This window comes from Macrotis lagotis, chromosome 6 (assembly GCF_037893015.1).
Source record: "Macrotis lagotis isolate mMagLag1 chromosome 6, bilby.v1.9.chrom.fasta, whole genome shotgun sequence".
Lineage (NCBI taxonomy): Eukaryota > Metazoa > Chordata > Mammalia > Peramelemorphia > Peramelidae > Macrotis > Macrotis lagotis.
In genome coordinates this window covers 50,150,077-50,170,780 of record NC_133663.1, presented here as the reverse complement: position 1 = coordinate 50,170,780, position 20,704 = coordinate 50,150,077, and the positions used below count along the sequence as shown (strand labels likewise).

General features: G+C 34.2%; 1 protein-coding gene across 2 annotated transcripts in view; it reads right to left on the bottom strand.

Annotated features, from left to right (window-relative positions):
• Nucleotides 1-16,210: 16,210 nt before the first annotated feature.
• Nucleotides 16,211-20,704, bottom strand: part of PLOD2 (procollagen-lysine,2-oxoglutarate 5-dioxygenase 2) — a 104,640-nt gene continuing 100,146 nt past the window's right edge. For both annotated transcript variants that reach the window (XM_074191132.1, XM_074191133.1), the window contains 4 exons: nucleotides 20,000-20,104; nucleotides 17,844-17,990; nucleotides 17,622-17,747; nucleotides 16,211-17,442 (listed from right to left, as the gene is read on the bottom strand). In XM_074191132.1, the coding sequence (XP_074047233.1) occupies nucleotides 17,287-17,442; nucleotides 17,622-17,747; nucleotides 17,844-17,990; nucleotides 20,000-20,104 (534 nt within the window). In that variant the 3' untranslated portion in view covers nucleotides 16,211-17,286. The remainder of the gene's footprint in view (nucleotides 17,443-17,621; nucleotides 17,748-17,843; nucleotides 17,991-19,999; nucleotides 20,105-20,704) is intronic.

Below are 20,704 nucleotides of genomic sequence, written 5' to 3'. Positions count from 1 at the left end.
AGCCTCTTGTTTCCTTTTGAACCTAACTCAGTATATTATGTAGTAAGCTCTATTTGAGATTAGCTCATGGTGACTCTGGGAAAGCTATCCGGTCAGTAGGAGAAATGGTGGACCCAGCCATCTCTTGGGACATTATCAATTAGAAAGTCAGGAACATCTTGGAGGAGGCAGCAACTGAGGAAGGTTTGAAACATTTTTAAGAGGCAGAGGAAAGGAGGGAGAGTGTTTCAAACTGTGATAAAGGTTGTACAAAGGTCCATAGGTAGAGAGAAAAGCAATAGACCAATTTGGCTTGAGATTAGAATATATAAGAGAGGGAAAGGGATGTCTGTGTGTAATTATCTTGGATACATAGGTTGAAGCCAGGAGAAGAGGGTCATTAACTGACCAACAGAGGAATTTATAGTTATCTTAGAAGCATTGGGGTGCCACTGAAAGTCATATAAATAGAAAATTTTACACTCATGAGGACTCAGCTTTTCCACTGAACAAACACCTGTTAAACCATGCGGAACATATGTGGAGCTGCAGAAACAATGAAATAGTTCCTGCTTTCATATCAGACAGAAAGAAATCTGAGGAAGATGAAGAAGGAAATACTGGGAGGTAGGGTGGAATCAGAAAACTTTTCAAATAGGGAGTCTAGACTAACCTTGAAGGAAGGTAAGAATTTATGAACAGAAACCAAGAAGGATTATTTCCAAGCATAAGGTGCTGCCCACGCAAATTCACAGAGGCAGTTGAATTTGAAGGATGTTTAGGGCAAGTAACTCCAATAGAAAATTCATAAAGGGGAGTAATTTGAAAGAAACCTGGAATGGTAGAGAACTGGGAGCCATAGATGGCAGACTAAAAAGTTCCTATTTTATTACAGCAACAATATGCAACCATGAAAGGTTTTTGAGCAGGAGGATGACATGTAAGACATGAATTTCAAAAAAGATTATTTTGGAAGTGGAGAATAAATTGGAAATTCAAGATATTGGAGACTGAGAGACCTATTTAGAAACATTTCAATAGGTCTGTTAGAAAGGGTCTGAATCAGGGTCATGGCTATATGCATAGTCAAAGGGATAGCAAGAGATGGGGAGGTAAGTCAACAATTCTTGGCAAATATTCAGATATGAGAAATGAATGAAGGTGAAGAGGCAAGGATTATCTCTAGGTTTTTGAATCTGGGTCAATGTAAGAAGAGGAGCATCTGAAACAGAAAGAAAAAAGTTTGAAGCATAGGAGGCAAAATACTGGATTTTGGATGAGTGGGGTTTGAGTTGTCAGTGAGACTTAGAAAGCCACTGAATCAGAGAATTTGAAAGGGATCTCAAAGAACCAACCTTTGCTCAAAGATTTCCAGGTAGGGGAATTCCCTTTCCTCGCAAGGAAGTTACTTTTGCTTTATGATGTCTCTAATTTTTGGAAAGATTTTTCCATGCTAAAAATCTAATTTGCCTTTAAGATTCTACCAATGTCCCTAGCCCTTCTTTCTGTGACCAAACAGAATAAATGGAATCAGTCTTTCACATGTAAGCCATTCAAAGCCTCAAAGACAGCTATGATATCATCTTTAAATTTACTCAAGGATAAACATTGTTGGTTCCTTCAACTTGTAATGTCATGCTTAGAATAATCCTTCTAGTTCTGAACACTCTCTGGTTAATAAATACCCTCTCTAAAATTTAGGATTTAAAATGGAACATAATACCCAATATGTGGGTTTTCCTAGGACTGTGTACAGAAAACTAAAAAAAAAACTGTTATTCCCTTAGTCCTGCATTCTATTATCTCTTAAGAATTATTTTAATCTTTGTATTTGGATGCTAACAGCTGACAAGTATTCAACACATAAAAGGTATTCAATAAATTCTTGTTGCTTGCTGTATTTTATTACAGCCTGAGATTGCATTAGCTTTCTCAGTTGCTTTATCAGCTTTATCAGAGAAATCCAACAGATAATTAATGATGTGGAGAATGATTGTAGGAGCAAGATTAAAACTGAATATCCAGATTTCCAATACACTACCTTCAACCCATACCAAACACCTGAACTTGATAAGCATTAGTTGGTTAATATAGTTCACAATTCGACAAAATAATATTCCACAAGTCTTCCAGTCTGCAGATGTTTGAAAGAGAAGGGGGAAGAAGAAGAAGAAGAAAGATGAACACGAACAAGAAGACTCAGGAGAAGATGAAGATGAAGGAGGAAGAGGAGGAGAAGAAAGGAGGAGAAGGAGACAGTGAAGAAGGAGAAGGAGGAAGAGGAGGAGGAAATGAAGAAGATGGAGGAGATGGAGGAGATGGAGGAGATGGAGAAGAACAAAAACAAAAAGAAGATGAAGGAGAAGGAGGCGAACAAGAATAAAAAGAAAGATGAAGAGGAGGAAGAAATGGAGAAGAACAAAGAGAAAAAGAAGGGGGAGAAGGAGGAGGACAAGGGAAACAAGAACAAGGGGAGGAGAGGACAAGGAGAATAAGAACAAGATGAGCAAAAACAAGAACAAAAAAGGAGAAGGAAAACAAAGGCAACGAGAAGAACAAGGAAATAAGGAGGAGGAAGCGGAGGAAAAAGAAAAATGGGAGAAGATGAGAATGACAATATTTTAATTGGAATAAAATAGAATTTTATAGTTTTCAAAATATTTTCACAGCCCTTATACAGTTTCATGTTTAGAAAGGATGCTATGAATTTTTCCACAAAAAAAACATTGACCGATTTCATAATTCTTAAGTACCATAACAAAGTAATGATCAATTGGACTGTTAGCTGAAATTAGGAACACAGCATCAGTGATCTCCACAAACATGAAAATATACCAAATAAATCTAGGCCATCTAAATGCAATTATTCTAGTAAACAGCATATTGAACTCAAAATCAAAATTTTTAAAAATCAAAATTATTTTAAAACTTAAAATTTTCTTAAAAATTAGATATTTCTTAGATTTCTTTGCAAGTTAGATGGCCTGGTGGGTAGAGTACCTGTGTGAAGGGAAAAACCCATTTCAAATGCTAGCTAAGTGACATTGGACAAATCACTTCACTGTTTTCAGTCTCAGTTCACTTATTTGTGAAATGGTTATTATAATGGCACCTATCTCACGTGATAGTTGAGGATCAAATGAGATAACATGTAAACCAATTTAGAAACATAGACATGCTATAGAAATGCTAGTTAGTAATATTATTATTATGTGTGCCAAAGAGAATTATCACTTTGTTCTAAGCAAGGTATTTGACAATTCTTAACCAAATAATTTATGACTAATTATGGAATCAATGACCACCATAAAAGATTATTTGTATGGTTCTATCATTAAACCTGGATTTCAAAGCAAGATGACCAGCTCTGTAAAAGATTTTACTTTAGGAAAAGAAAGCCATAAAGCTGCTAGAAACCATGTAGGGAAATTATTTTAGGCTAGTCTAAAGGTCTAAACACTCATCTCAGCTGTCCCATTATTTTATGATTGTGTAACATTGAGAGATGCCCAGGGGATAGCTTGTGATGTGGGATGTGATTTACCCTTTTGTTTGTTATTTTTTAGGTTTTTGCAATGCAATTGGGTTAAGTGGCTTGCCCAAGGCCACACAGCTAGGTAATTATTAAATGTCTAAGGCTGGACATGAACTCAGGTACTCCTGACTCCAGGGCTGGTGCTCTATCCACTGCACCACCTAGCCGCCCCTTGAGTTACTCTTTTGGAAAGAAGTAGTGTCATTAAAAGAATAAAAGGATGAGAAATAGGAAAGCTGAGTTTTGGGACCAATTCCATCACTAATTAGTTGTGGGATTTGGTGCAAGGCATATAATCTCTGGGCCTCAATTTTCCTATTTGTAAAATGGAAAGAAGGAATTAATAATGTCTAGCTAGGCTAAAGGTGACTTCCAAGTTTTCTTTCTGCTTTAATTCTATGACTATTCTATAACTCTATGTTAAAGAGTTATTTTCCTTTGCAAAAATAGAGAAATTTATTCTCATTTGGCTTGTCTCAAAAAACTGAAACCTCTACTTTTACCAATGTAAAATTCAAATGAGAATGTGAAAAGAGTCAGAAAAAAATAAAGTGCTCACAGTTTCCATAATCATTGATTTAAAAAAATGAAAGATTTAATAAGTAGAAAAGGGAAGTAGAGCGAGAAAGGGGGAGGAGAAAATAAGAGTTATAGAGAGACATAACAAAATTGTAGGAAAAAAAAGAAAGTGATTACACTTATAAAGGAGTCTCTAAAGATTGTCCAAAAAAGAGTAGGAGAGTATCAGAATAGGTGATTAAGTTGATATCACAAGACATTGATTCAGGAAAAGAATTTTTGAGTGGAAAATAGTTAAGAAATGGGTTAAACAATTTAAAAGTTTTCTACATCAGAAAAAAATCAAATGATGATGGAAATATTAGTTAAGAGAATAGTAATAAAGCACATTGTGTTCAAAAGATAGAAGTGCTTATTAGGCAAAGGAAAGGAAGATAACTTGGGGACTGGGTACCTAGGAAATTCTAAAGTAGAAAAGGGTTCTGAGTAGCTATGTCTAAAGCAAGAAAATTTCATAAAAGGAAAGTCTAATACTGGTCTCTGTGCTGGTTTGTTCATCATAATCAAAATGCCTTAGGCTAGAAGTGGGAGCTATCCAAAGAGACCCTGTGTTGTCTTTATTGACAATGGAGAAATCTCTTGGAAATGAAAGGAAAATTGTTTTTCAGAGCATTATGACCTGATAATCATGAGTAGGGTAGGACTTGTAGGTCTTCAGGTTAGCAGTTGCATACATAACTATAATTTATTGGGGCCTATAAGATAATAAGATCATACATTTATAGCAAGAAGGGTCCATAGAGTTCATATAGTTCAAAACAGCTCATCTGCAAAATGAGTTAAATTTAGTCCAAAAGTCCTCTTCATTAAATGATTGAAATAGGTCATAAGTATCTCCAAAGATTAACCTTAATTTTTTCAGTGTCCCAACAAGCTGTTGTGTTTGGCGGTTGTCTCTGATCCAGTCTCCTCTCTAACTTAATGCAAACCTAACTTCTTTGTCAAAAAAAAAAGAAACTAATAACCCTCTAGAATTGTTCCTAGTTATATTGGAGCTAGGACTCAAGACTTAAAAAGTGGATTATCTTCTCTAACAATAAGCAGAAGGGAAGATCAATAGGAATTCTGATAGCCATTTTTCAACCAAGGAGGAAAATGAAATCGGTAACAGGATAATTCTCACCAGTTATTTTAGTTTGACCCCAACAAGTGATTCCTAGCTAATAAGCATTAAAAGAACTAATCTGGATGAGCTGTTTACAACTACCCAGGTGGCTAATATTTATTCTGTCACAAAACTGATTTGATTCATTTTCTATTGTAGTAAGAACTGAATTACCAAGATCTCACATTTAGAGTATCAACAAATAGTCATCAGCAAAAAAGAATAAATTTCAGATAGAGTGCAAAGTACCATGGGGGATTCCAAAAGAAATTCTGCATTGTGGAATATATGAAGAAGTCGCTCAATAAAATAGATATTTGCTTATGACACAATATAGCAGCATCCCTTAATTGTTTGCTTTTCTAGGATAACAGACCAGTGATTCATTTCAGATGTTCCATCTTGAAAACAGCCTGGATATAGCAATGTTTCTGGTACCCTTTCTCTTCAACATATATTTGTGTATATATATATATACATAGATACACAGATTACAGTTAAGAACATAAAGTTGTTTTTAATAGATATTTTTACTTAAAGCAAAAAATTTCTTGGTCAATAAAACTGGCATCCAACTAGCAAATTTCTTTTGAGAGATTACATCTCAATTCCAACTTGAGGAAGACACTTTTAAAAAATTCTTTTCTGAGCTGTTTAACAAATTTTCTTTATAGGATATTTTCGTTTTCTTACAAACAAAATAATTCAAATTTACCACTAACAGTTATGTAATAGAAATATTAAAATTCATTTATTTTTTATCATTTTTTCAAACTTTTAAATTTAAAAAATGCTTCTTTAGAAAGTTGGCCTGTGGAAACTTGTACATATTACAACATGGTGGCAGACAAGACTCCCCAAAGTCAATTTGAAATTTCTTGGATTCATTTCATCAATACTTTCAAAGGTCTTTGATTTACTGAGACAGTTACTCTTAAGTAACTAGAAGACATAGTGGAAAAGATGGGTAGACTTATAGTCAGAAAGATCTCACACTCAATTAGCTATGCGATCCTGGGCAAGTCACTTAATCAATCTAAATCTCAGTTCCTCATCTGTAAAATGGGGATACTAATATCACCTATGTCACAGGGATGTTGTGAGGATCAAATAAGATAATATATGCAGTATTTAGTAAGCCAAAATCTATATAATTATTAATGTTATCATGATTATTAATATTGTATCAGTGGCCATTCTTTTCTTAAGGCTTGTCACAATTCATGTTCATTCTAGAATGTTGCTGTCCTTGCCCTTTCATAAATTTTTCATAAGAGATCTATGCAAAATTATGGATCATTTAAGATGCCCAACTTTCACTCTTGATTGATTCACCTTCTTTTCTTGCTTTTACATATATATTTGCATATTCATAAAAATATACATTTCCCTGATACCATTATAATTTTCATCTTATAAAATGATATATGATTAATAAAACATTTTAGTTTATTACATAACTGTCATGTGAATGTATGCTTATATAATGCAATACAATCCATGTATATGTATATACCTATGTGTTCATGTATTGTGTGAGTGTAAGTTTATGTACATACTTTTTTAATGATGTATTTATTTTCACATTACTACAATAATTTTGTTGTTAAAGTAAACCTAACCCCCCCTCCTAGTTTGTGTATATTTCTAAGCAACTATTTGAATGGATATAGTTTTTAGCAATTTGAGTCAATCTACTAACACTCATGCTTCTTTTGTTGTCTTTCGGGTGAGCAAAGCTTTTTATTATTTGAAGATTGTGGTCCTCTTAAATCCACAACTGCACAGCATTACTAAGAGAGTATTTGTTCTCTTTTTGTGTGTGTCTGGCCTGGGTCTGTGTCTGTATGGGTGTTCTAGGGAACTACTTGGGAATCATATAAAGTATTGTAAAATATCCTAAATACAATCTACTATCTTCTTCCTAATCATTTGTGTCTCCATCTCAGTGTCTATTTTCACAAACCTTCCTAAATATATTTGCTGGCTACTGGCTCGACAAATTTGTCATCCAATTTCATATCTAAAAATTAAGCAAGTTTCATACATTTAGTTCTATGTGAATGATTTTGTCGAATTGTTTTCTTTTTATTACAATGAATGTTTTTTAATAATCTTGCCACTGTCCTATGCAATCAATCCAATGTTGGCTACAAAAGAGCATCTGGAGCACCTCACAATTTAGACAAAGGCATTCTACCATTTGAACCTGGTCTGGGACATACTCCATGAGAGTGGCAAGCACCTTTTTCAACATAGATATCCCTTTTTTTATTCTTTATTTAGCCTCAATAAAGATTTTGCTAATAGTCATCAAATAACCATAAAATTCCAATGTAGAATCAAGTCTTTCATTTAGCTTTATAAAAAAGAAATAAAGCATGAGGGAGAACTGGCAAAAGCCAAATTTGTCGGCAAGCAAAAGTTTGTGTTTTCCCACAAGTTCAACACATATAGCCATTAAGTGACATGGCTCAAAGAAACAGAATTATCTGAACAGATGTGTAGTATCCATTCTCAGAAGATAGCACATTTGTGTGATAAAATACACCCTATCAAATCTGTCATTATGAAAATATCATGATTGCATATTTTATTTAGACTTCCAAGAATAAAAGAGGAACAAGAATGTTTTAAGGAACAAGAATGTTTCATTCATTCAATAAATTTTATATATTACCAAAGAAAAATGAGTTTCATGATGTAATGGATAGAGGAACCAAATTGGAATCAGAAATCTTAAAGTTCAAGTCTTCTGGTATATACTAGTTGTGTAGCCTTAGACAAATCATTTAAATTCTAGCTGCCTTTATGAATTCTCTAGGAGTTACATACAAGTTATTGACTTACATCAGTCATCGGCATCTATATTGGGGCCACTATATATGGATAAAATTACATATCCAAACAAATTAAAAAGAAAAAGACATTCTATCTCTTCATTGAACTTATGATCTGTTAAAAATGGCTTTATGTGATTTGCTGTAAATATACAGGACAACAGTAAAACCATCAAAACTAAATGTTGAAAAGTTAAACCAAGCTTCACCCCAAAGAACAGCTATGAGATAATACCTCGTGCACTTTTTTTGCAGAGTGGAACCAAGTGTATAGAGTTCAGAAAACAAAACGAAACAACATCAACAAAACTTCAGAAAAAAAGATTAATTTCCCCTAACATCTATTCAATTGCCTGACTATATAAAAAACAAACTTTTTCAATATGTGGCTTTGCTTTGATGAACTTATTCTCTTTTTTTATTTTTTAATTTTAAATGAGAACTCTTTGGGAAAGTATGGAAGGATATATCAGGAAATGTAAGTTATATTAAAACAAGAAAGTCAGTAAAATTGGTATTATATTTTATATGTCAAATTTATATTTTAAAAAAAGAAAGTCTTCATATAGATTTTCAAACAGAGAAGATAGAAGTTTGGGCAAGGCATTAACATCTTTAGAATCCCATCCACTTCTTAAGCTTTAAAATGAATTGAACACAAAATTTTAAGGTCCTTTCCAGTTGATACACTAGCAATCCTTAATCTTGAGAAAAAAAGTGTTTTTAAAAAGTCTTGAAATGTGAAAACATTGAGATCTGAATCAGTTCAAATATTGCAGGTGTACCTTCACACCATTATAGTCAAATGTCAAGATTGGACACCATTACACTTTGATGTGGATATAAATTGCCTCATTTCAGTAAGATCTTTTTATGGATACCTAATCTCCAAACAAAGAATTCATATAAGTTTATTTTCTTTCCAAATAACATCTATAGTTTAAAATCAAACATGATCAAAAATGAAATTATTGCAACTCTTGTCAATGAAAATTGGTTTAATGATGGGGTTATGAAGTCAATGTATTACACTCCACAATAAGAAACCATGTTTAGCTATTTTTGTTCTAGACTATATGGGAATAAAATTTAATGGAAAACTGGAGTAAATATCTGTGGGATAAATATTGAAGAAAAACCATCTCTAATATTGTAAAACCATGTGCTAATCCCTAAAATTCAAAATTCTAACAACTAATATTTCCCTAAATCAATTTGAGAATCAGATATCAGATGGGGTATGCATACATGTGTATATTTTATATTTCATAATTATCATGAATAAAACCTGAAGCCAAGATCTGAGTTCAAGTAAAATTCACTGCCAGAATATTCTTGAGCTTGTAATTATGGACAGCTCCAAGGGTGTGCAGAGGATGAACCTTTACCTTGTATTACCTTCTTAATTTCTCTGATTCCAAGTTTCCTCATCTCTTAAAATAGGCATAATAATAATAAGACAAGTTTTTCTTGGGGATCAAATGAGTTAAGTATCTAGAGTATTTTTGAACCTCTAAAGTGTTCCAAAATGTACTTTATTGCTATGTAAATGTATGCATTGAAATATATTAAGTTAATTACAACTCCTGAATCTTACTATTCTGCCATTAGTATGGCTTTTAATTCAACAATGTGGACTGACTCTATGAAAATGCAAGTTCAACATTGTCAAATAATGTCTCAAATTTTTCCCCTTCCAGGTGTGAAAGAAGAGACAACAAGCATTTTTTAAGTCATGACTATACTTCACACATGTAAAAAATATTATCTCATTTGATCCTCAAAACAAAGTTAGGAGAAAGTTTAGAGTTTAGGAATTGGAGGCAGATAGAGATTCAATGACTTGGCCAGGGTCACATAGCTTGTCCTTGGTTGGCTTTGAGCTTGGGTCTTCCTGAATTCAGATGAAGTATTCTTACGGACCAACCAGCCATTTCAAGCCAAAAGAGATCCTGTTTTTTTTTTTTAATGAAGTGCTATTTTTCCTATTCTGTATTTCCATATTTTTTTTGAAGACCATCCATGCCAATTCCAGATAAATGCCCTTCTTCTTGCCCTCTCCATAATAAGGTACCTTCTGAATATACTTGAGGTCATCCCTAATTATAAACCCTAAGTCAGACGTCTGCTCCAGTCAAGCGTTTCTATGACAGTAGACAAGGAAAGCCAGATCTGGTTCCCTGTTTGCTCAAATATCAGGGAGGGAGCCACACCCAAGGATGTTTGCACACGTAGCCATGGCAACAAGACATGCTGTGAAAAAAATACAACCCTTTGGTGTTTTCAAATATATCATTCTCTAACATTTCCTTTCCAACATGATGCATGATAAGTAGTTGAAGCAAATGGGGTGTGGAGGCAGAGAGGAAAAAAAATTGAAAATACTCATGTAGAGAACAGGCAACAAAAATCTGCATGTGCTTTGTTCAAGTTCTATTTAAGGTCAAATACTACCAGATTGGGCAAAGGATGGGAAGCTTAGCTGGTAATAATTCTGGTAAGTCCCAATGTTAACCCTCTGCCCAGATGGTGAGGTTCCCTGATGGGCCCTTGGAGACTTGCCATTTAGCTCTGGCCCTCCTTTTTCTCAAATTACAATCCCATAATTTGTAGACAAACTGAATACTTTTTCCCCAGTTCCCCTCAATCCCTCCAATAATTTTGACTCTCATATAGACATTCTACTTTTTTTTTTTTTTACTGAGACCTTTCTTTTGCTTCCTCTTAGGAAAGACTTTGTTCTAAAAATAACCAAAAAACAGCTTGAACTTATAATCAAAACTAAATTGCCCATCCTAATGGGAAGGAACATGGGCTTGGACATATCCCTTTCATTTATGCCAGTACTCGCTTATTCTCATATCCTTCTAACCAGAGCTCAAATTGTATAGCAGAGTAGTAGGAAAAAATCCAAAATCAACAACAGGGAACTTGGAGTTTGGAAAAATAATAGTCAACATTAATATAGTGCAGGGGAGATTAGCAGATCTAAGGTGTGTGAATGGTTTCATTTTGGTGGCCAGAATAAGGTTCCACACTGGGGGAACATTTTTGATGAACTGGAAAATAGCTGAAAGATGGTAAAAGACTTTAGATCTTACTCTTTAAATTAATCTGGAGAAAACTAGGGGCTAGGCTATTAAGAGGAGTTATTGTGTATTTGAAATGTGTTTTCATGGAAAGGGAATTATTCTGTTTGGTCACAGGGGGTCCTCAAGGGGAAATCACAGGGGCAAATTTAGATTAATATATAATCAAAGTCAGCTTTAAGAAGAATGAGCTGTCTCAAGAAGTAGTAAATTCTGCCTCTCTGGAGATCTTTAAAACAAAGTCTGGTTGATCACTGGTCAAGTGAGGGGTAGTGGAGATTCTTCTTCTAACCATAGGTTGATATTTCTAAATCCCCTTACAACTCATATTTTCTCTAGAATTCTCCAAATTAAAAAAGTGAACAGTTTATCCAGATCGGGATACTATGTGGGGGAGCTAAGTGGCAACTAAGTACAGATTGTAGGATCTGAATTCAAATCTCCCTTAAGACATTTCATAGTTGTATGACTCTGGGCAAGTCACTTTAACTTGTCTTAGTTGTCTAATCTATAAAATGAGTGGAGAAGGGAACCGTAAACTACTTCAGTATCTTTGCCAAGAAAACCCCAATGGGGTCTTCAAGAGTCAGACATGACTGAACGACAAGTAGCTATGTACAAAACACCCCTAAGCCTCCCAATGGTGGAATGGGCAATTTCCTTTTTAAAAGATTTTAATCATATCAGAACGCATCTGTCTCAAAGTGTGGTCCACAGACAAAGCATACCTGAAATTAAGATATTTTTATAATGATGCTAAGATATTGTTTGCCTGTCTAAATACCCCTTCATTTTTTCAGTTTTATAGGAGTGAGGCTAGACTTTTTCACATTCTTCAACTATATTCAAAAAATTGAACAAAGAAGCAGATATGAGAATGAATTATGTTTAGCCAAGAAGTAAGGAAACTGGAAACATAGGTAAAATAATACTTTTCACTAATTTGTTTTAGAAAAAATTATTTTTCACAAATATTATTTGTTAATGTACAATGGATTTGTCATCTTAAGAGAAATAACAAATATTTTAAAAATTAACAGCTTTAATTTTATTAAAAATTCATAGACAACCCACAAAACAAAATCTGTTTGGAATGGAAAGAAAACCTCAATAATTTTAAAAGCATGTAAAGAGATGAGACCAAAATATTCGGGAATCATTATCATAGGGTAAAGAGTATTGGATGGCTGAATCAAAGATTTTGGTTTTGAATTCTACCTCTACTACTTATAACTGGTCTGACTTGGGAATATACAGATTACTACACCTCTCTGGGGCTCAGTTTCTCCATATGTAAAATCTCTTAAATGCTTCCCCAGCTCGGAAACCTCTGAATTCTTTTCAGACAAATTAATCACCCTGTTCTTAGTGGTATTATCTTTTATCAGTTCAAGAAATGCTTCACTGGTGTGACAAAGGAGAGTAAAACACAGATAAATCATTAGCATTGACAGAGAACATCCCACTCTGATTTTGCCCTGGTCATCTTCCTTGACTAGAATGCTTTTCCTCTCCCCTTTACTTCCTGGCTTCAAGACTCAAACTGAAATCCCCAAATCTGCCAGAGACCTTTCCCAGAACCCTCAGCCCTACCAATACAATACCCCTTCAAGAAATTTTGAATAAAATTTGGAAATTTTCTTGAAGTTCTTTAGAATAGCTGTTGATTTACTAAAATTCAGATATGCCTACCAACTGAGCACAAGAAAGGTCATTGGGGTGACAAATGTTGGCAGCCACTCAATGCCATAGGAAAGAAAAATTATTTAAAATCAAGTTTATGTAATCAGTGTTCTATTTTTTCATGTTTGTAAACAGAAAGCAGTTTATAAACATTAAAAGCACTACATAAATACATTTGTTATTTCTCTCAATCTAACTAGTTCTTAATTCAGAACAACCTAAGTTTTTTTTTTTTATCATTCAGACAGTCTTTATTTAAGTTGAGGCTTCATAAAAAATTCCCAGAGTATCTCAAAGCATTGCTGGGTACCTGTAATGTGACTTCTTTAGTAATATTCTAACTGTATCATCTTAAATTCTGCAGTTCTTAAAATAATTCCATCTTAAGTTTCCATAAAATTCTATTATTGTTTTAAAAAGATGTTTAAAATAGACCACAATGAATATTATGGGGTCACATGAGGATCTTTCTAACCTACAACTTGTGGAACTTTTGCCCTTCATTATAGATTCTTCTGTTTAGTCTATTTTTTTTATTTAAAAGTAGTATTTGGGAGTTATAGCATTAATTCCCATATCAAAATGGAAAATTTCTCCTCAAAAATTCAAATATTTGCAGATATTATATTTTTAAAAATCCATTAGCTTTTTTCCAGTAAGCTACTATGCATATTCAAAATATAAATATGAATTTTCATGCTTTTCAGCCTAAGAAGATTACTAAATCAAAATAATCTCTCAAAAGAAATTACGCACAGACAAGTTCCACTCACTAGGCAAAACAATGTTCTGCAAAGTTTACTACTAATTCATTTAGATAGATAACATTTGACATGATACATGTATAATTCACAAATCAAATCTGACACTTAAATTCTTTATATTTATACAAGTGCACCAAGGAACATTTTCAAACATATAAAGCACTAAAAATATTTAATGGAGACAATGTAGTACAGTGAATGGAGGACTGAATTTAAGCACAGATTTAGAGGTAGAATGGACCTGAGAGATAATCTATTTAACATCCCCCTCCTCATTTTACATATGGGGAAACGTTTTTAGAGATTAAGTGACTTTGCCTGGGTGTTGCAAAATTAGTATTTGAGAAAGGATTTGAACCCTGCTTGGTTTTTGGCTTTGTGTTCTTCAACTCCAAGTCCAGCACTTTATAGTGATGATAGATATCAAAGCATATACTAACATGAGATGCTGCTTCAGATTAAATTTATGAGTTATATGTCCTTGTGCCAATCATCCTAAGTCTTCATTTGGTCATCTTTAAAATCGAGGGATTGGACTAGATGGTCCCCAGTATCCCTTATTAACTCAATATCTATGATATAAGCTCATATGAAAAAGATTATTGTCAAAGTAACGATGTCCTCTATTAATAAGGCTAATTGTACCTATACTTTTTCTTCAAATTTCATCAATATTTCTGTCTTAAATATCTTTTCAAAAAATTTCCCTTCAACTTTGTAATGTCTTTTTAAAAAAAAAATGTTTAGAAGCAGACATCTGTACCATGTTACCCCAACGGACCACAGTGAGAGGGGAGGGAAAGAGAGAGAGAAAATATGAATGAGAGAGCTCTCTCTCTTCACAGGTTAACAAAGGCTGCTTTCAGAGACCTGAAGACTTCTTAACTTTCCAACCTGGCCAGCATCGTTTCAAAAGTAGCCTTTAGCTGACTAAATCTTAGGCATGTTGGGAATGTCTTTGTGGCTATACTCTGCTACCGCTTGGAGAAACCCCAACTGAACCCAACTCCTCATAGAACTTTCAATGGGTTCCAGAAATTTTGTACAAAGACAACCTTTACAACCTAACAGAAAGAAAAATGAGCTTCTACACAAGGTTGGTACCACACAAGCCAGGACTAATGCTAACAGTGTATATTTCCCCCAGCGCTAAACTGTCAAGACATTTTGCACATATATCATCTGAGGTAGGTTTACATGATATAATAATATCCACGTATCGTCTTTGGAATGACACTGTATTTGACATTCAAGAAACCTGGGCTCAAACTCCAATTCTTCAATTCATGAGCTAGCTCCCCAGTTGTTTTTTTACAAAGACTATGTAGCTTCATTAGATGGCTAACATCCCTTCCAGTGTTAAATCATAAGATATACCAAGACATTTATGAATATAGTTATTTATCTTTTTAAGTAGATGACAAAATAGATTCCAGAGATTCATGACTGGCCTAAAGCCAAGATTAGAACTTCGTTCTTCTGAAAATTCTAGAATTTGACAAGAAATTTCTCTCCAGAAAGAGACAGAAAAAGAGAGACAGAGACAGGGAGCCAGAGATAGAAAATGCAACTCCAAGAAGGGAGAAACTGTATTATGCTTAATAAATGTTTTCTGATTAACTGATTTAATGTTATAACATATCTGCTCCAAAGTGTCCATTTCCTTTCCTGGTAAAGTATCATTGATGCCGAAGATAACTAGAACATTCAAAGAGGATAATGAATGTGGGCATGAGGCAACAGAGTTGGGAAGAAGAAATTCTTAACACTCATTTTACAATGTATATGCTTTGGATGAAATCCTACCTACTATAATGTCAAGAGCTACAAATTTGAATATTTCATCAGAAAGTTATTGAGTGAATATGAAAATATCAATAAAGATGCCATGCAAAAATGGTTTCTTATAAATGTCCCAAAAATTATACTGCGCAAAGCCTTCCTAGAGGGGGTTTCTCTGAAAGGTCACTCTATAATAGAGATATGGCTTGGCTCTGTCACTGTCACCAGCATAAAATGGATATCGCTAAATTATGAGTGAGATTTGGGAATTCAAGTCTCATCTCTCCTATTTACTTCTTACAAAAATGACTGGGCAAGTTACCAATTCCTATCTAGCCTTCAATTTTCTCATCTACAAAATGGGCAAGATTTGACTAGGAGATCTCTAAGGTCCTGTATGAATTTAATGATTTAAAAATTCTATGAACAATTTTTTTATTCTGATGAAAATATTTGCTTATGTGTTAATAGCACTAAATATGCTGAACACAAAATTTAAAAATCATGAAAAGGTAACACACTTACCTTTCAGTGGCACTGTGTGTAAATAGCAAAGAGCAGCTATTTTTTTCTTCTTTCATTCTTTTCTTTGTGTGTCAGTGCATGTGTGTGTATGAAACATAAAAACTCAGGAGGGCAAAACTTGAATCTTTTAAAAAATTTGTCTTTGTTTACTCTGTGTGTATCTTTGTACATGTGTATAAAAACATACAAACAAGGTCAGAAGGGTAAAACTTTAATATCTTATTTTTATAAAAAAGCACCCACATTTTTTCTCTTTCTTTTCTTTTATTCATCACAAGTTTCTAACACATGGTGTTAGAATAAAAGTCTTTGGCACCATGACTTAAGAGTTCTTTTTTTTGTTTTTTTTTTCAAGTTTAACCTTTAAATTACAAACAGTAGCTACAGTAATAATTCTGGGGGGGGGAACCTCATTCATTAAACTAGATGGAAAAATGAAAACAACACACTTATTTTGAAGAACCTACACCTTCCCCAACCCTAAATCAAGAAGGAAAAGGAGAAAGTAGGAAAGAGGGAATAGAGGAATAAAGGATAAAGGCAAAAAATAACAATAAAACAAGGCAGCAAAGTAGGGGAAGGCTAGAAAGACAAAAGGAAAGGGATACTAAAGGGAAAGAAGGTGAGCTCAACAACTTTATTTTCCTGATATAAAATTCAAGTACTTGAAACAAGAAATGTTATTTATAAAATTTACCTATAGTGTGATTGCAGTTTTCTACATTGTTTTACACTATTTTCTGGCTTTTCAAAAATCCCATTTGGACTGAAGGACACTTTGGTGAACACAGGAAACAGTTCATTTTCGTAACAACACACACTCAACAATATATACTTGAGGTAACCGGAATGCTTTGTAGTTCTCTTCTTCAGGCCATTTAAAGAGAAATCTTCTAAGAGCTTCAGAAGAAGATGGCTTCTGAATTTTAAGGCATATGGGGTCCTGGACCCTTGGGCTTTAAATACTGTTTGTCTATCATATGCACTTAGATTTGTTTTTCCCAAACAATTTTTCTGGGGCTGCTTTTCTAAATTAGAAAACAAAACATTACGAACCACAAACTTCACTTTTACCGTGGTAATCTAAATTATTGAGTAACTAAAACAACCAATGGAAAGTTACTTCTTTCATCTTCTCCAAGAGCAGCATAGAAACTTTTCCCCCCTTTATTCTCTTTCAACCTATGATTCAAGGCTCAGAGCAGACATTTGTATTAAGTATGGAATAATTAGAAGAAAAGTTTTTTGTCCCCAAACTTTCTGTCCCAAGTGAAGCTGCTTTGTAGAAGTTATTTAAATAATTCTTTTTTCTTCTCACTGATAACTGGAAAAGAACCTTTTTTTTTTTTTGTAGAATGGTCATCCAAAAAAAAAAGGTAGCTTCGTTTGATGGGAGAAAAATAATTTATGGATCAATAAATGACACTGCAATATATCTTGTTCCATTTTTAATAGGAAGTCCTTCGTGTAAATGAGTAAGTCTTCCAGGATGCATGAAGCTCCAACCTTTTCTGGGTGACTCAATAGAGCAATTGTATCTTAGAAATTTGCATCCACCTCCCTATGAAGAAAAGAACAGAGAGCTTTTTTCAGCAAATTCATTTTTCTAAGGAATGCGATAATTTCATTCACATTGGCTGAATAAGAACACAATTTTGGAAAATTAAGTAAAAGGTTTTGAGCAAGGACAGGAATTTTTTTTCTATTTAAAAAAATGAAATAACTAAGCTTAAAATTTACCTGAAAGTCTTCTCCAACATTGTTGAGAGCAATATTGATTGTAAAAGTAGATGAATCATGATGGGGTCTGAGGGAACGCTGTCTGTCCGGTGAATATTTAACGACAAAATTCAGCAATGCAAATCCCTGCAACCACAGAATAAGCCAGAAGAATATAGTAAATATCTGCAATAACATTCATGTATAGAAAAGTGGGGTGGGGGGAGAGAAGGATGTAAATACCTTTGTATAGTAGCCAGCAAAGACTTTCAGCGTAACTGGTGCAATAAATTCTCTGATAAAATGAAGCCATTCATTCTCCAATCCAATTTGTTTCATGTGGATATCATCAGTTGGGACATTCTCATAACCACCAGATATACGGCTATCCTAATAACAACATCATCACAATCAACGTAAACTCTGACCTTTGTGCCATTTATATTTAAATTTTCTTGTAAGTTTTCCACCAACAAAATCATAACGGCAAGTAAAAGAGCCAGCTGCTCAGTAATGACCTGCCATCTGCCCTAAAATTACAACCTCAAAATAGCTTCTCTTAACAACTGGATTTCCATAGCTACCCAAATGATCTAGCCATAATTACATATAATAATCTCTATTTTCTTTAAAAGTTTACATGAAGTCACTAAAAAGTAATGAGAAGCAGTTTTTTAAGTTTGTTATCACAGAATAATATTCTACATGCTTTATCTTTCATTATTTATAGAAGAGTATAGGTATTTTAGATCATTTGCCCTGGGCAAGCTGTCCCCTACAGGCTCCCTCATGACTTCCTTTCAATCTCACAAAATGATATAGTAGCAAGAAGGCTATATTTGTTGACAAAGAATCTGAGTTCAAGTCCAGACTTTGGAGTGTACCAGATCTCTTTATTTTCTAGGTCTTATAATGGCAAAATAAGAAAAAGAAAGGGGGAAAAAAAAAAGAGAACTGAATGCTAGACCTGGTGCTAAGAAAAACCTAAATGCAAGTCCTACCTATGAAGCTTAGGAGCAGTGTAACTACTAAAGGTTCCACTCATCCTCGGTTTCCTCATCTGTCTAATTAGTATATTGACCCGGATGGCCTCTTTCAGATCTAAATATATGACTGTCAACACGATAAGTTAAGGAAGGAAGAAAATAGCATAAGAATTTGTTTCCCGAGAGCACTGATTTAAAAATTCTGTGATGTTAAGAAACTCCAGACAGCCAGCGAACTAGAATAGTAAATAACAAGGACAAGGATAATGTCCAAGGCCACCTCAACTTCTTCACACTTTTGTGAAAGAAAATAAGGCCACCTCAGCTTCTTTGCACTTTTGTGAGGGAAAATGCTTTTTTTCTGTAAACCAAGGTAAACTTGGTTCCCCCATATAATAATAATTCTACTAGTGCTGAGGCTGCTGCTGCTCCATTACTACTACTACTACTACTACTACTACTACTACTACTACTACTACTACTACTACTACTACTACTACTACTACTACTACTTACTAGAACTACTATTACTTACTACTGCTATTAACTACTACTGCTTACCACTCACCACTGCAACTACTACTACTATCACCACCACTACTATTACCACTGCTACTCCTCTCATCTTATCACTCTTTAGGATTTACAAAGGTCTTTATGCATGTTATCTCATTCATTCTCAGACTCCTGTGAAGTAGTTGCTACTATTATTCCCATTGCATAGGGGAGGAAACTAAGGCTGAGATGGGATGACTTGTAGAGGGCTGTCATAGAGTTACTAGCAAGCTTCTCAGGCAGATTTTAACTCTGGCTATCCTGACTCCAAGAACAGCACTTATCAAAGCTCTTTTGGCAAGCTGGCATGGCAGAGAGTAATAGAAACACTGAACTGACAGCTTCGATCTCTTCTTTTAATTCTAGTGCTGGCCAAGACCCTGGTGCCCAGAGAATAATCACAATGGCTCATGTTTGCATTGCACTCTAATGTTTGAAGGTGCTTTACATTTATCATGCTTATCCTATCATTAAATATAACCCCTCAAGTTAGATGTTGCTTTTTTCCTCACTATCTTACAGAGAAGCAAACTGAGGAGTCCTTTACTCCTGCAGTAGCAATACTGGGCATGAGATCGGATTCAACCTCAGGTCTTAAAGCAAAATATAGGACTCTGTCTCCACTCCCCCAAGCTGCCTCCCATTAACAAAGTGAAATGATTTGCCTACAATCACACAGCTAAGTTAGAAACAGAGTAAACCTAGATCTGGTTGACTTCCAGTGAAGTACTTTTCTCATCATGCTATAGAATAGAAACTCAGATCTGAGTTCCTCATCTGCTGTTGTCATCTATAATAATCGGTCCCTTTTTTAACAAGTACTGGAGAGAGTCTTCTATATTAAAAGTTGTAACATACATGATGCTTCCCCCCAGACCACTGTCCATAGTGTTCCATTTCTTCCACCAATTCATCACAGGCTTTTTCTGAAAATATGGGGAACCAAAAGACATCTGGGCAGGGCTAGCAAAAGAAAAAAATAATCAAGATTAGTGGAATTTTCATGTGGTTAGTGAATTTTTAATTATTGAAAATTCAAAAATAAAAAGGTTTAGATAAAATGCAAGCATTAACTGCGACTATAATACAAAACACCTTAAAATCCTTTTTCAAAATATTGCTGATAGTGTTAAAAATGAATAAAGCATATAATGCTCAGCACTGGATGATTTTTGTTTTGTTTTGTTAAATGACTTAGTTTGCTGGAGAGATAATACAGTCTGAAAAGGCTTGAAATATCTTTAAACAAAACTTTGGATAATTGAGTTAAATCAGGAGCAGTCATAAATGAAGCCATAGCAGCTGTCAACATTATACTTTTTGTTCTCATTGGGAAGGTACTTCTGCTCTTCTGCCAAAATCAAATTAATAAGGACAAGAGACCCCTTCAATGTTTGCATAAATGTTGAGGGGACAATGAAGTAACATAGACAACTCTCACATGTATGCAAAAATGGAAAAGAAAAAAAAAAACAATAGCTGTAGCCTGTTGTCTATGAGGGATTTACAAAAACAAACCAAAAAATGGGGAGGATTTAGAAAACCTTTCACACACACACAAAG